Source organism: Thalassophryne amazonica, chromosome 3 (assembly GCF_902500255.1).
Source record: "Thalassophryne amazonica chromosome 3, fThaAma1.1, whole genome shotgun sequence".
Taxonomy (NCBI): domain Eukaryota; kingdom Metazoa; phylum Chordata; class Actinopteri; order Batrachoidiformes; family Batrachoididae; genus Thalassophryne; species Thalassophryne amazonica.
Genome location: NC_047105.1, coordinates 399,150 through 413,476, shown reverse-complemented (window position 1 = coordinate 413,476; position 14,327 = coordinate 399,150). Strand labels below are relative to the sequence as shown.

Genomic DNA, 14,327 nt, shown 5'->3' with positions numbered 1-14,327 from the left:
CCATCCAGAGTAAGGATCTGGTTAGACAACATGTTTCTAAGATTTGTGGGGCCAAGTACAATAACTTCAGTTTTATCTGAGTTTAAAAGCAGGAAATTAGAGGTCATCCATGTCTTTATGTCTGTAAGACAATCCTGCAGTTTAGCTAATTGGTGTGTGTCCTCTGGTTTCATGGATAGATAAAGCTGGGTATCATCTGCGTAACAATGAAAATTTAAGCAATACCGTCTAATAATACTGCCTAAGGGAAGCATGTATAAAGTGAATAAAATTGGTCCTAGCACAGAACCTTGTGGAACTCCATAATTAACTTTAGTCTGTGAAGAAGATTCCCCATTTACATGAACAAATTGTAATCTATTAGACAAATATGATTCAAACCACCACAGCGCAGTGCCTTTAATACCTATGGCATGCTCTAATCTCTGTAATAAAATTTTATGGTCAACAGTATCAAAAGCAGCACTGAGGTCTAACAGAACAAGCACAGAGATGAGTCCACTGTCTGAGGCCATAAGAAGATCATTTGTAACCTTCACTAATGCTGTTTCTGTACTATGATGAATTCTAAAACCTGACTGAAACTCTTCAAATAGACCATTCCTCTGCAGATGATCAGTTAGCTGTTTTACAACTACCCTTTCAAGAATTTTTGAGAGAAAAGGAAGGTTGGAGATTGGCCTATAATTAGCTAAGGTAGCTGGGTCAAGTGATGGCTTTTTAAGTAATGGTTTAATTACTGCCACCTTAAAAGCCTGTGGTACATAGCCAACTAACAAAGATAGATTGATCATATTTAAGATCGAAGCATTAAATAATGGTAGGGCTTCCTTGAGCAGCCTGGTAGGAATGGGGTCTAATAAACATGTTGATGGTATCACAGCAGAACGTTTTCTAGAGGCAAGATGAGTTAGTAAAGTCTTTGGAATTTGATCTGTTTCGTCCTTCACAGCTGGAAACCAGTGTCCACATAAGACACCTGTGTTTTAGAAGATGATGTCTAGAAATGCTTTTAATTCCTCATCATGGAAATTGCTTGGTGTGTTTTTACAGAAGTCTATTTGTGCTTGTCTTCTCCCAGTGCGTTTCTCAGCCCGCGGCTGCTTATCTTGACACCATTAAGAAGAAAAAAATAACTTATTTTAAAAGCTACAAGCTACAGTGAAGGCAGGGGGGCCTGTTTGGTTGGTGACATCTGCCCTTTTTTTCCCATTGTGAGTTTTTAAACAGTTAAATTTGAAGTTACGTAGACCTGTAATAGCTGAAGGGTTCACATCCTTTTTCTTGCCACTGCATATAACAGCCTCTGCAGGAAGGACAGACCTGTGATACCTCGGCTCCAGACACTGGGGGTGGATCAGTCCGTCGTTGAAGGAGCTGCCTGGCAGCGTGACGGCATCTTGTAGCGGCTGACTCTGGCTCTGCAGCAGAGATGATGGCTTGGCTGTGATCTTGTACATGATTGTGAACCTTAGCTTAGGGACCATCTACAACAGGGGTGCCCAAGTTTGGTCCTCGAGATCTACCTTCCTGACACTCAGTTGTCTCCCTGCTCCAACACACCTGAATCTAATCGAAGACTCGTTAGCAGGCTTTTAATGAGCCTTTCTTTGGATTCAGGTGTGTTGGAGCAGGGAGACAACTGAGAGTGTCAGAAAGGTGGCTCTCGAGGATCGAACTTGGCCACCCCTGGTCCACATAGTGCAAAAACAAGACACCAGAAAAATATTCAATAAATATAAATATTCACCCTATCACACTGTCTCTGGAGCGGGACACACCCAGCGGAACCGGGTGCTTGACAACTGAAGTGACAGCTGTTTGGATCACCTCCACACCTCACTGGCTGTGGTGACCCCTGCCAAAAATAAATACTTTTTTTTTTTTTTTTTTTTGCGGTCATAGGGTTTCCTGCAGTAATTGATCCATAAACTACTTAAAATAAAAAAATATAGGTTTATTAATAATGATATTCACGTTTTGTGAGACATTTTTTTCACCATTCACGATTTGGGGGTTAACGGGCCACATTTTGTGCAGTTGTGGTGTGTGGCTGCAAAGATGATTCTTGTGCAACAGAACGTTCATTACAAATAAACCATTGTGTTGTCCCAGAGAACTCCAACCACTCTGGACCAGAAAATTGAAATCATCAGGAAGAAGAGAAAAGCAGAGGTGAGTCCACAGTGACATTAAGGTTGCACTTGATTTGTTATTTGGTCAGGTTCTGTTTCCTGTGGTTTCTCTTCTGGTCTTCAGGGAAAGGAAGGTTTGAGTGACACTGCTGGAAAGCACCCAGAGGAAGGCGTGGAAGAGGACATTAAGCCTGAAACTGGAGGAGACGACGATGATGATGATGATGATGATGAATTTGACTCAGCTGATGAGGAAATCCTGACTAAATCAGGCAAGTCCAACAGAACAGGTTTGGGTTTTTTTGTTTTTGTTTTTAAGACTAAATGTTTTTATGAATTTGTCCGGTTACCAAACATCAGGGTAAATATGGTACATGTGAGACAGGACAGTGGACAATGCCACAGGAAATATGTTCAAAAAGGGAATTTCACGTGAATGTGACATTCACAGAAGATACAGTGTCCTCCAAAAGTATTTAATTTGTTTATGCCATTTCAAATACAAAAAAATACAAATGTATGATGTTTGCAGATGACATTGTGATCTGTAGTGAGAGTAGAGAGCAAGTTGAGTCTAGTCTGGAGAAGTGGAGATATGCTTTGGAGAGAAGGGGAATGAAAGTCAGTAGAAGCAAGACTGAGTACATGTGTGTGAACGAGAGGGAGCCCAGTGGAATAGTGCAGTTACAAGGAGTAGAAGTGGTGAAAGTAGATAAGTTTAAATATTTGGGGTCAACTGTTCAAAGTAATGGAGAGTGTGGTAGAGAGGTGAAGAAGAGAGTGCAGCCAGGGTGGAGTGGGTGGAGAAAGGTGGCAGGAGTGATTTGTGACCAAAGAATATCAGCAAGAGTGAAGGGGAAAGTTTACAAGACAGTAGTGAGACCAGCTATGTTGTACGGTTTAGAGACAGTGGCACTAACAAAAAGACAGGAGGCAGAGCTGGAGGTGGCAGAGCTGAAGATGTTGAGATTCTCTTTGGGAGTGACAAGAATGGACAAAATTAGGAATGAACATATCAGAGGGACAGCTCAGGTGGGCCGGTTTGGAGACAAAGTCAGAGAGGCGAGATTGAGATGGTTTGGACATGTGCAGAGGAGGGACCCAGGGTATATAGGGAGAAGGATGCTGAGGATGGAGCCACCAGGCAGGAGGAGAAGAGGGAGGACAAAGAGGAGGTTTATGGATGTGCTGAGAGAGGACATGCAGGTGGTTGGTGTGACAGAGGAAGATACAGAGGACAGGGTGAGATGGAAACGATTGATCTGCTGTGGCGCCCCCTAATGGGAACAGCCGAAAGACACAGAAGAAGATGATGTAGAAATACAAACAGTATGACACACTATGATAAATCTGTGTGGAGTAGACGGCTCTCAAAAACTGAAGGAGAAGAGTGAGGAAAGACACTCAGACAACCCAGAAGAAGTTACAGGCTTCTGTGGCTGTGATTGGAGAAATTGTGTACAGTGCAAGTTTTATATTTTGTATCTCCAGTTATCCAGCTTCATGATGAAGTGGAGCAGAGGAGGGTTTTCTTAAGAAAACCTGAAAGTTCAGCTACAATTTTCCAGAAGGTACATCTGAGATGTAAGCTGAGATTTGATGTGTAGGTGAAAGAAATGTATTGGAACCAAGTGCTCCAGTAGTTTTGGAGGGGGAGGTATCTCCCACCAATGTGTCGACTTAATGGAAAAAAAAACCAGGGTCTTTCTTAATGAGTGTATATATTGTCCTAACTCCATTAATTAAGGCTTCAATACAAGTAACTCTGCCTTCCTGATCCCTTTCTTGCTTTAAAAGGAACCCCGACTATAAATACATGTTTATTCTATATGACGTGTGATATTTGTAACATAACTATGGGACAAAATTTGCAAAAATAATGTCAAGTTTTATATTTTAAGAAACTTTATTTCTACGTAGGTCGCCATTGTTGTTTGTAACACAATGCATTGTGGGTAGTGACGTCAAATGTGGGCAGGGCTTCCCGTGTTTACATTACAACTAGCCGCGATTAGCAACGATGAGCTCCTCTGTTCACCCTTTTCAGTTCAAACCAGAGCGTGATCTGCAGTGTGAGGAAGAGAACGTTGAAAATACTGTCAGAAATGAAGATCAGCGCTCTGATCAAGCAAGAGTTGGCCATTGTAGGTGGTGTCTGTGTGGGGGCTGCTTGCCGATGCCGACAGAGAAAGAGAGCATCTGCTGCTCTTTCGCGTGTTTTCGTCCTATTTTCACTAGTTACTTGTCGACAATTTTTCTTCTTGTGGCACTGCATCTGGTTTAAGACGTCGTTTGTATCCAGAAACACCAACAAGCTCCCTCGTTAGCTGAGGTCGATGAAAAGCCTCAGGTGCATCCGCGTTGAAGTGACGTGAGCACAGCCGCGGGTCTTCCACAAGCATCCTCCCACTTTTTCCTTAACTTTCTTTCTTTTGGAAAGCAGTGAAGGCTTACCTCGCTTTCTTTGTTGCCCTTAGACTGAAAATAGCATCCAAAAGCCGCGCAATGTGGCATTTTATCTCTGTAGAAGAACTAGCTTTAACACTGTTTTCACTTGTATGAAAGATTTCAGAAACCTTCCCACGTCATCACCCCCAGAATGCATTGCGCAGGCGAAAACATGGCGGCCACGTTGTATTGAAATACGTGATAAATAAACGCTATTTTATATCATTCAAGACTTGTTTATGCACTTCTAACTATATATTATAATAGCAGACGTCAGTGTTTCAATTTTTTGACAAATTTGATGTTATAGTTGGGGTACCTTTTAACATGACAAAGTTTAGCTTCTTGTTGATAACAGTGATGGAAGTCTTCTGGAAATGACCAGAATTCAGGGTTTTTCCTCATGTGGTGAGTGTTTCCGGGTTATTTTTCATGTTACGTCAGCATCCATTCATTCAGTTCCACACCCATAGTGTTGGTGGCGGTAATCCTCCATGTTGGTTTGCAAGCCGCCAATAAACGAAAGAAGGAGGCTTCTGTTTGTTTTCCAGGTTGGATTTTAGTGAAGTTTAGGGCTAGTGGCCGGCGATCACCTTAGTATTTCTTCTGTTTTTCTTGTTGATTAATGCTGACAAATTATACTGTATTTGTTGTCTTTCTGATGCCTGATTCTGTTTTTTTCCTCTCTGTTTGAGGTGCGGCTCCATCCAGAGATGGGAGTGGGTGTCTTCTTTTGCAAGCCCCCCGTCCTCTGCACCAGCATGGACTCCAAAAATTTCCCAAAATTTGCTGTGTAATTGTATGGTCATTTGTGTCGGTAGCATGGCCCAAGCAGAGAGTCGCCCCTCTGAGTCTGGTCTGCTTGATTGAACATTCAGCTCCTCCCTTGTTTGCACTCGCGGTCACCACAGCAAATCCAAGGTGGATCTGCATGTTGAATTGGCACAGGTTTACGCCAAATGCCCTTCCTGACACAACTCCACATTACATGGAGAAATGTGGCTGGGGTGGGATTTGAAACGGGAACCTTCTGCGCTGAGACCAAGTGCATCAACCACTTGGCTTCCACCCTTGTTGATTTGGCGCAATATAAATTAAATAAATTGAATTGAATTGAAATTGAACACTCAGAATTAACACTAAAAGCAAAGTGTACGTGTTTCCAAATCATGAAATTAGTGGACTGCTTGTCCGGAACTCTCCTAATGTGCTGCCATCTTTTTCAGCCGTCCCTCGTGACCCCCTGGAAATGTGTTCCTAAATTATCATCATAATTGATATAATTAACATCCATGTAATGTGGAGTTGTGTCAGGAAGGGCATCTGGCGTAAAACTTGTGCCAATTCAACATGCAGATCCACCTTGGATTTGCTGTGGCGACCCCGAGTGCAAACAAGGGAGCAGCCAAAGGGACTTACTTTTTACAAGCTCAAACTAATAAAATGCTTCCTCCAGATACATTGCGAGAGAAAGAACGGCGAAGGAGGAACAGGAGAGATAAAGAAGTGGAGGTGAGTACCAACATGAGGTCATCAAGAACTCAAACATACTTAAAACCTCAGCTCAGTCAGCTTTGCTCCATCTCCAGATCTTAAAAGTAAGTATGAGTCAAATTGGGATTCTTAAATATTTAGGTAAGACATATCTCATCTGTATTCTGAAAATTACACACACATAAAAGATGACCTTGATAGATGGGCCCCTCTGCCCCTGGATCTGGGTAACAAAATAATGGTGATTAAAAAAAACAAGTATTCTGTCCAGGTTACTTGACCTGTTTCAGTCCTTACCCATTCATATCCCAGATAATCTGTTTAGAGAGAGGGACAGGGGGGTTTCTCTGTTCATCTGGAACAGCAAAGCCCCAAGAGTGAGATACAGAACTCTGCAGCTGTAAAACACAGTGGAGGGATGAGCTCATCGAACCTCAAAGATGACTATTTTGAGGGCCGACCCTCATCACAGAGTTCCAAGTTTCAAGCAAATCAGAAAATGCATGGAGGAGTTATGAGAAGTTGATGGTTCATCCACTAGGGGGCACTCAGCACAAACACAGGGGTCAGGTGCATATGAGGCAGACACTCATCACAGTTCAAGTTTCAAGCAAATCGGTCAATGCATGAAGGAGTTATGAGAGGTTGATGGTACTTCCACTAGGGGGTGCTCAGAGCACAAACAGAGGGGCCAGGTGTGTTCAGGGTCCAACCCTCATCACACGTTAAATTTCAGGTCAATCAGGCAAAGCATGGAGGAGTTATCATGACTTGATGTTCCATGGCGAAGGGTCAAAATGGCGGCACCATAGCGGCCACACCCTTCAACATAGAGAAAAGCTTTTGTTAACTTTTGATCAGTATCGTCTCTGGATGATCTGGAAGAAATTTGAAGTGCATTGGACAAAATCCCTAGGAGGATGTCGTTCAAATACAATGTGTGGAAATCATGCCAAAATGAGAAGAAAATTCAAAATGGCTGACTTCCTGTTTGGAGTAGACCCATGAAACTTTTTGGTATGTCTGTGGAAGTCATACACGTGTACCAATTTTCATCTCCCTACTCCAAAAAAAAAAAAAAAAAAAATAACCTATGTGGAGGGGTTTTAGAAAGTTTCAACGGGGCACTATTGAAGCATTTTGCCCCGCCCATGGGTGACGCCCCTATGAATTGTAAGAGGTTGTCATGCTTGGTGTGTATCAATTTTCATAATGATATGACAAAATTAAAGCCATCATCAGGAAGAATGTAATTTCATGGCAAAGGGGCGATATTCGGCACGCCGCCACACGGACGCTGTTACTCGTAACTTCACGGCGATCATTGCCTACATTCACCAACTTGTTCTGCATGTTTTAGAAGTGGAATGAAGTTGATGGGGTTAACTATGTGACATCAGTGCCTGTTAAAGTAAAAACAGGACATTTCCTGTTACCACCAGGGGTGCTATGCATTAGGTGTGAAGCTAATATATGTGAATGTTCAGGTCGGACGCCTCATCATATCCAGCTTCTTGTCTGTCCAGCGCCTTGTGGTGCACAGCCGTCAGCCTCACCCTTCAGTGCCTCTGACAGAGAGGGAAAAGGAGCAAAATCAGTCAGCTGTAAGATTTCACAAATAGTAAATCAATGGGGATGGCAAACAAAAAAAAAAAATGTTAGTCTTCAGATGAGTCATCAGGGTCCAAAAATCTATATAAAATTTTAAATTGTATGTTCTTTAGGGAACAACAAACCACTTGTTTTACAAATGTTTGACTTTACTGTGCAGGAAAAGAACTTCTGTAAGTCAGACACGTGTTTACCCTGTTTATGTCCAGGCTCCAGAGTCTTTCCACGAGGACGCTTCTCAGTACGATGACAGCTTGACCTTTGATGACATGAATCTCTCCAGACCCATCCTGAAGGTGCTGATTGTTTTTTTTTTTTTTCTTTCTCTTTTCTCTGTTTCTGAGTCATAGTTCAGGCCTCCAGCAGTCCACACATGTACGTGCATGCACGCATTAGTACTGCAACAGCAATTTGTTGACTTAAGAACCACAAGATGAATAAAACAAGTGACGGCAAGGCTCCTAAAAGTTGTGTGTGTACATTGATGTGAATGAGGAGGTGTTATGTCTTAGAGAATGAGCCCCGTCTGTCACAGCGCTTGTTTGCAGTTTGTGGGACATGTGCGCGCTGCTTTTACTTTGTTGGAGTGGTAATAATCCAAACAGTCGTGCATCAACCCACACTTAAACAGGGGTGTGAGGCGCCAGGTGGGTGTGGGGATACTCACAAGTCGGCTGAGCACCACGACATTGGAGTTTACCCCTGTAGATGAGAGGGTCATCTCCCTGCACTTTTGGGTGGCCGGGGGGAAAAAATCTGATTATTGTTTGTGTGCATGCACAAAAAAGCAGTTTGGAGTATTCTGCCTTCTTGGCGTCCTGTATGTGACTCCATTGTTCTGCTGGAGGACTTCAGCGCGCACGTGGGCAATGACAGAGACACCTGGAGAGGCGTGATTGGGAGGAACGGCCTCCCCAATCTAAGCTCAAACGGCCCTTTGTTATTGGACTTCTCTGCAAGTCATGGACTGTCCATAACGAACACCATGTTTGAACATAAGAATGCTCATAAGGGTACATGGTACCAGAGCACCCTAGGCCAGAAATCAATGATCGATTTTGTGATCGTATCATCTGATCTGAGGCCGCATGTTCTGGGCAATCGGGTGAAGAGAAGAGCAGAGCTATCAGCTGATCACCGTCTGGTGGTGATTTGAATCAGAGGGTAGGGGAGGACTTTGGACACAACTGGTAAGCCCAAACAAATAGTGCGGGTGAACTGGGAATGTCTGGAGCAGCCCACTGTCTGACAGATCTTCAACTCACACCTCAGGAGGAGCTTTTCTAGCATCCCTGTGGAGGTTGGGGGCATTGAACCAGGATGGGCAATTTTCAAAAACTTTTCCATTGGTGAAGCTGCAACCCTCAAACACTGTGGTGGACACCAGTGGTCAATCAATCAATCAATTTTTTTATATAGCGCCAAATCACAACAAACAGTTGCCCCAAGGCGCTTTATATTGTCAGGCAAGGCCATACAATAATTATGTAAAACCCCAACGGTCAAAACGACCCCCTGTGAGCAAGCACTTGGCTACAGTGGGAAGGAAAAACTCCCTTTTAACAGGAAGAAACCTCCAGCAGAACCAGGCTCAGGGAGGGGCAGTCTTCTGCTGGGACTGGTTGGGGCTGAGGGAGAGAACCAGGAAAAAGACATGCTGTGGAGGGGAGCAGAGATCGATCACTAATGATTAAATGCAGAGTGGTGCATACAGAGCAAAAAGAGAAAGAAACAGTGCATCATGGGAACCCCCCAGCAGTCTACGTCTATAGCAGCATAACTAAGGGATGGTTCAGGGTCACCTGATCCAGCCCTAACTATAAGCTTTAGCAAAAAGGAAAGTTTTAAGCCTAATCTTAAAAGTAGAGAGGGTGTCTGTCTCCCTGATCTGATTTGGGAGCTGGTTCCACAGGAGAGGAGCCTGAAAGCTGAAGGCTCTGCCTCCCATTCTACTCTTACAAACCCTAGGAACTACAAGTAAGCCTGCAGTCTGAGAGCGAAGCGCTCTATTGGGGTGATATGGTACTACGAGGTCCCTAAGATAAGATGGGACCTGATTATTCAAAACCTTATAAGTAAGAAGAAGAATTTTAAATTCTATTCTAGAATTAACAGGAAGCCAATGAAGAGAGGCCAATATGGGTGAGATATGCTCTCTCCTTCTAGTCCCCGTCAGTACTCTAGCTGCAGCATTTTGAATTAACTGAAGGCTTTTTAGGGAACTTTTAGGACAACCTGATAATAATGAATTACAATAGTCCAGCCTAGAGGAAATAAATGCATGAATTAGTTTTTCAGCATCACTCTGAGACAAGACCTTTCTGATTTTAGAGATATTGCGTAAATGCAAAAAAGCAGTCCTACATATTTGTTTAATATGCGCTTTGAATGACATATCCTGATCAAAAATGACTCCAAGATTTCTCACAGTATTACTAGAGGTCAGGGTAATGCCATCCACAGTAAGGATCTGGTTAGACACCATGTTTCTAAGATTTGTGGGGCCAAGTACAATAACTTCAGTTTTATCTGAGTTTAAAAGCAGGAAATTAGAGGTCATCCATGTCTTTATGTCTGTAAGACAGTCCTGCAGTTTAGCTAATTGGTGTGTGTCCTCTGGCTTCATGGATAGATAAAGCTGGGTATCATCTGCGTAACAATGAAAATTTAAGCAATACCGTCTAATAATACTGCCTAAGGGAAGCATGTATAAAGTGAATAAAATTGGTCCTAGCACAGAACCTTGTGGAACTCCATAATTAACTTTAGTCTGTGAAGAAGATTCCCCATTTACATGAACAAATTGTAATCTATTAGACAAATATGATTCAAACCACTGCAGCGCAGTGTCTTTAATACCTATGGCATGCTCTAATCTCTGTAATAAACTTTTATGGTCAACAGTATCAAAAGCAGCACTGAGGTCTAACAGAACAAGCACAGAGATGAGTCCACTGTCCGAGGCCATAAGAAGATCATTTGTAACCTTCACTAATGCTGTTTCTGTACTATGATGAATTCTAAAACCTGACTGAAACTCTTCAAATAGACCATTCCTCTGCAGATGATCAGTTAGCTGTTTTACAACTACCATTTCAAGAATTTTTGAGAGAAAAGGAAGGTTGGAGATTGGCCTATAATTAGCTAAGATAGCTGGGTCAAGTGATGGCTTTTTAAGTAATGGTTTAATTACTGCCACCTTAAAAGCCTGTGGTACATAGCCAACTAACAAAGATAGATTGATCATATTTAAGATCGAAGCATTAAATAATGGTAGGGCTTCCTTGAGCAGCCTGGTAGGAATGGGGTCTAATAAACATGTTGATGGTTTGGATGAAGTAACTAATGAAAATAACTCAGACAGAACAATCGGAGAGAAAGAGTCTAACCAAATACAGGCATCACTGAAAGCAGCCAAAGATAACGATACGTCTTTGGGATGGTTATGAGTAATTTTTTCTCTAATAGTTAAAATTTTGTTAGCAAAGAAAGTCATGAAGTCATTACTAGTTAAAGTTAATGGAATACTCAGCTCAATAGAGCTCTGACTCTTTGTCAGCCTGGCTACAGTGCTGAAAAGAAACCTGGGGTTGTTCTTATTTTCTTCAATTAGTGATGAGTAGAAAGATGTCCTAGCTTTACGGAGGGCTTTTTTATAGAGCAACAGACTCTTTTTCCAGGCTAAGTGAAGATCTTCTAAATTAGTGAGACGCCATTTCCTCTCCAACTTACGGGTTATCTGCTTTAAGCTACGAGTTTGTGAGTTATACCACGGAGTCAGGCACTTCTGATTTAAAGCTCTCTTTTTTAGAGGAGCTACAGCATCCAAAGTTGTCTTCAATGAGGATGTAAAACTATTGACGAGATACTCTATCTCACTTACAGAGTTTAGGTAGCTACTCTGCACTGTGTTGGTATATGGCATTAGAGAACATAAAGAAGGAATCATATCCTTAAACCGAGTTACAGCGCTTTCTGAAAGACTTCTAGTGTAATGAAACTTATTCCCCACTGCTGGGTAGTCCATCAGAGTAAATGTTATTAAGAAATGATCAGACAGAAGGGAGTTTTCAGGAAATACTGTTAAGTCTATTTCCATACCATAAGTCAGAACAAGATCTAAGATATGATTAAAGTGGTGGGTGGACTCATTTACTTTTTGAGCAAAGCCAATAGAGTCTAATAATAGATTAAATGCAGTGTTGAGGCTGTCATTCTCAGCATCTGTGTGGATGTTAAAATCGCCCACTATAATTATCTTATCTGAGCTAAGCACTAAGTCAGACAAAAGGTCTGAAAATTCACAGAGAAACTCACAGTAACGACCAGGTGGACGATAGATAATAACAAATAAAACTGGTTTTTGGGACTTCCAATTTGGATGGACAAGACTAAGAGTCAAGCTTTCAAATGAATTAGAGCTCTGTCTGGGTTTTTGATTAATTAATAAGCTGGAATGGAAGATTGCTGCTAATCCTCCTCCTCGGCCCGTGCTACGAGCATTCTGACAGTTAGTGTGACTCGGGGGTGTTGACTCATTTAAACTAACATATTCATCCTGCTGTAACCAGGTTTCTGTAAGGCAGAATAAATCAATATGTTGATCAATTATTATATCATTTACCAACAGGGACTTAGAAGAGAGAGACTTAATGTTTAATAGACCACATTTAACTGTTTTAGTCTGTGGTGCAGTTGAAGGTGCTATATTATTTTTTCTTTTTGAATTTTTATGCTTAAATAGATTTTTGCTGGTTATTGGTAGTCTGGGAGCAGGCACCGTCTCTACGGGGATGGGGTAATGAGGGGATGGCAGGGGGAGAGAAGCTGCAGAGAGGTGTGTAAGACTACAACTCTGCTTCCTGGTCCCAACCCTGGATAGTCACGGTTTGGAGGATTTAAGAAAATTGGACAGATTTCTAGAAATGAGAGCTGCTCCATCCAAAGTGGGATGGATGCCGTCTCTCCTAACAAGACCAGGTTTTCCCCAGAAGCTTTGCCAATTATTTATGAAGCCCACCTCATTTTTTGGACACCACTCAGACAGCCAGCAATTCAAGGAGAACATGCGGCTAAACATGTCACTCCCGGTCTGATTGGGGAGGGGCCCAGAGAAAACTACAGAGTCCGACATTGTTTTTGCAAAGTTACACACCGATGTAACAGATCTAACAGTGTTGTTCGTACAGTGTGTGGTTTGCAGCCACACGGTTAAAGCAACACACCACACACGGACATTCCCAGGTCAGACAGGAAATCTTGCGAAATCTCTCAAGATTAAACGGAACTTCAGAGTAAAGGACGGAGAAAGTTTGTGGACTATTTAAAACTGAGGGGGAAAAAAACGATACAAAAAGAAAAAGAAAAGGTTTTCTTTAAAGTAGTGGAGACAGCACGACCACCGGACTGTCTGGTAAGTCATAACAGCTGTTTTGATTTTAGATTCAACTCTGTGCATTCGTCAACTTGCTTTCTGATTGGCTGCATGTCGCATTCAGCAGGCTGTGTGCTTGTTTGTGGTCGGGTGACACAAGACGCTGCGATATTGGGCCAAGACAATCCAAGATGTTGAATATCTCCAATTTGCAATTGGATCCCCCCTAATGTCCTTCTGAGCAGATCAGAGCGCTCTTAACACAACACACACGGCAGGAATATCTGATAAGATTATCTTTAGCATCAACACGATTGTCGGGTCGTCCTTAAGATTGTCGGAACGGGAAGATCGGATCCGATATCGGCCTAATTATCATGTCGTGTGAACCAGGCATTAACTGTTGTTTCAGATGAGACGAGATTTTGTTTTTTGTTTTTTAACATAAGAAACCTTGCACATTTATTTTTAGACAAATAAAATAGCATGAAAATGAATGTGTACATTTTTAAGTCTGGTAAATTATTCATATCTGCATTTCAACCAGAAAAATGGACACTGTAAATAAATACAAATATTTATGATAAATGCAACAGGAGACGATTTAACAATGACTGAAGTGTGATTGTAAAGTAGGATTTCTTAATGTGACCTACAATAGTGTTCAGAATAATAATAGTGCTATGTGACTAAAAAGATTAATCCATGTTTTGAGTATATTTCTTATTGTTACATGGGAAACAAGGTACCAGTAGATTCTCACAAATCCAACAAGACCAAGCATTCATGATATGCACACTCTTAAGGCTATGAAATTGGGCTATTAGTAAAAAAAAAAAAAAGTAGAAAAGGGGGTGTTCACAATAATAGTAACATCTGCTGTTGACGCTACAAACTCAAATCTGTTATGTTCAAACTGCTTTTTAGCAATCCTGTGAATCACTAAAGTAGTATTTGTGAAATTATTCTGATTATTTTCTCTCTTTCTTCACTTCAGGCCGTCACTGCGATGGGGTTCAGGCAGCCAACTCCGATCCAGAAAGCCTGTGTTCCTGTTGGTCTGCTGGGACGAGATCTTTGTGCCTGTGCTGCTACTGGGACAGGTTGGTACCTGTTACATGTACAGGGATGGCCATGCTCAAGTTTTTCTTTTTTCTCCTCTCTCTCTTTCTCGCTCCCTCTTGCTTGTGCTCTTTTTCTCGCTCTCTCTCTCTCGCTTGTGCTCTTTCTCTTTTGCTCCCTCTCGCGCCCTCTCATTTGTGCTC

General features: G+C 42.1%; 1 protein-coding gene across 1 annotated transcript in view; it reads left to right on the top strand.

Annotated features, from left to right (window-relative positions):
• The window catches only part of ddx27 (DEAD (Asp-Glu-Ala-Asp) box polypeptide 27), a 152,003-nt gene that overhangs the window by 14,636 nt on the left and 123,040 nt on the right, over positions 1-14,327 (top strand). Inside the window, 5 exon segments of the mRNA XM_034164273.1 lie at positions 2,116-2,175; positions 2,260-2,407; positions 6,040-6,095; positions 7,898-7,984; positions 14,060-14,165. Coding sequence (XP_034020164.1) covers positions 2,116-2,175; positions 2,260-2,407; positions 6,040-6,095; positions 7,898-7,984; positions 14,060-14,165 — 457 coding nt within the window.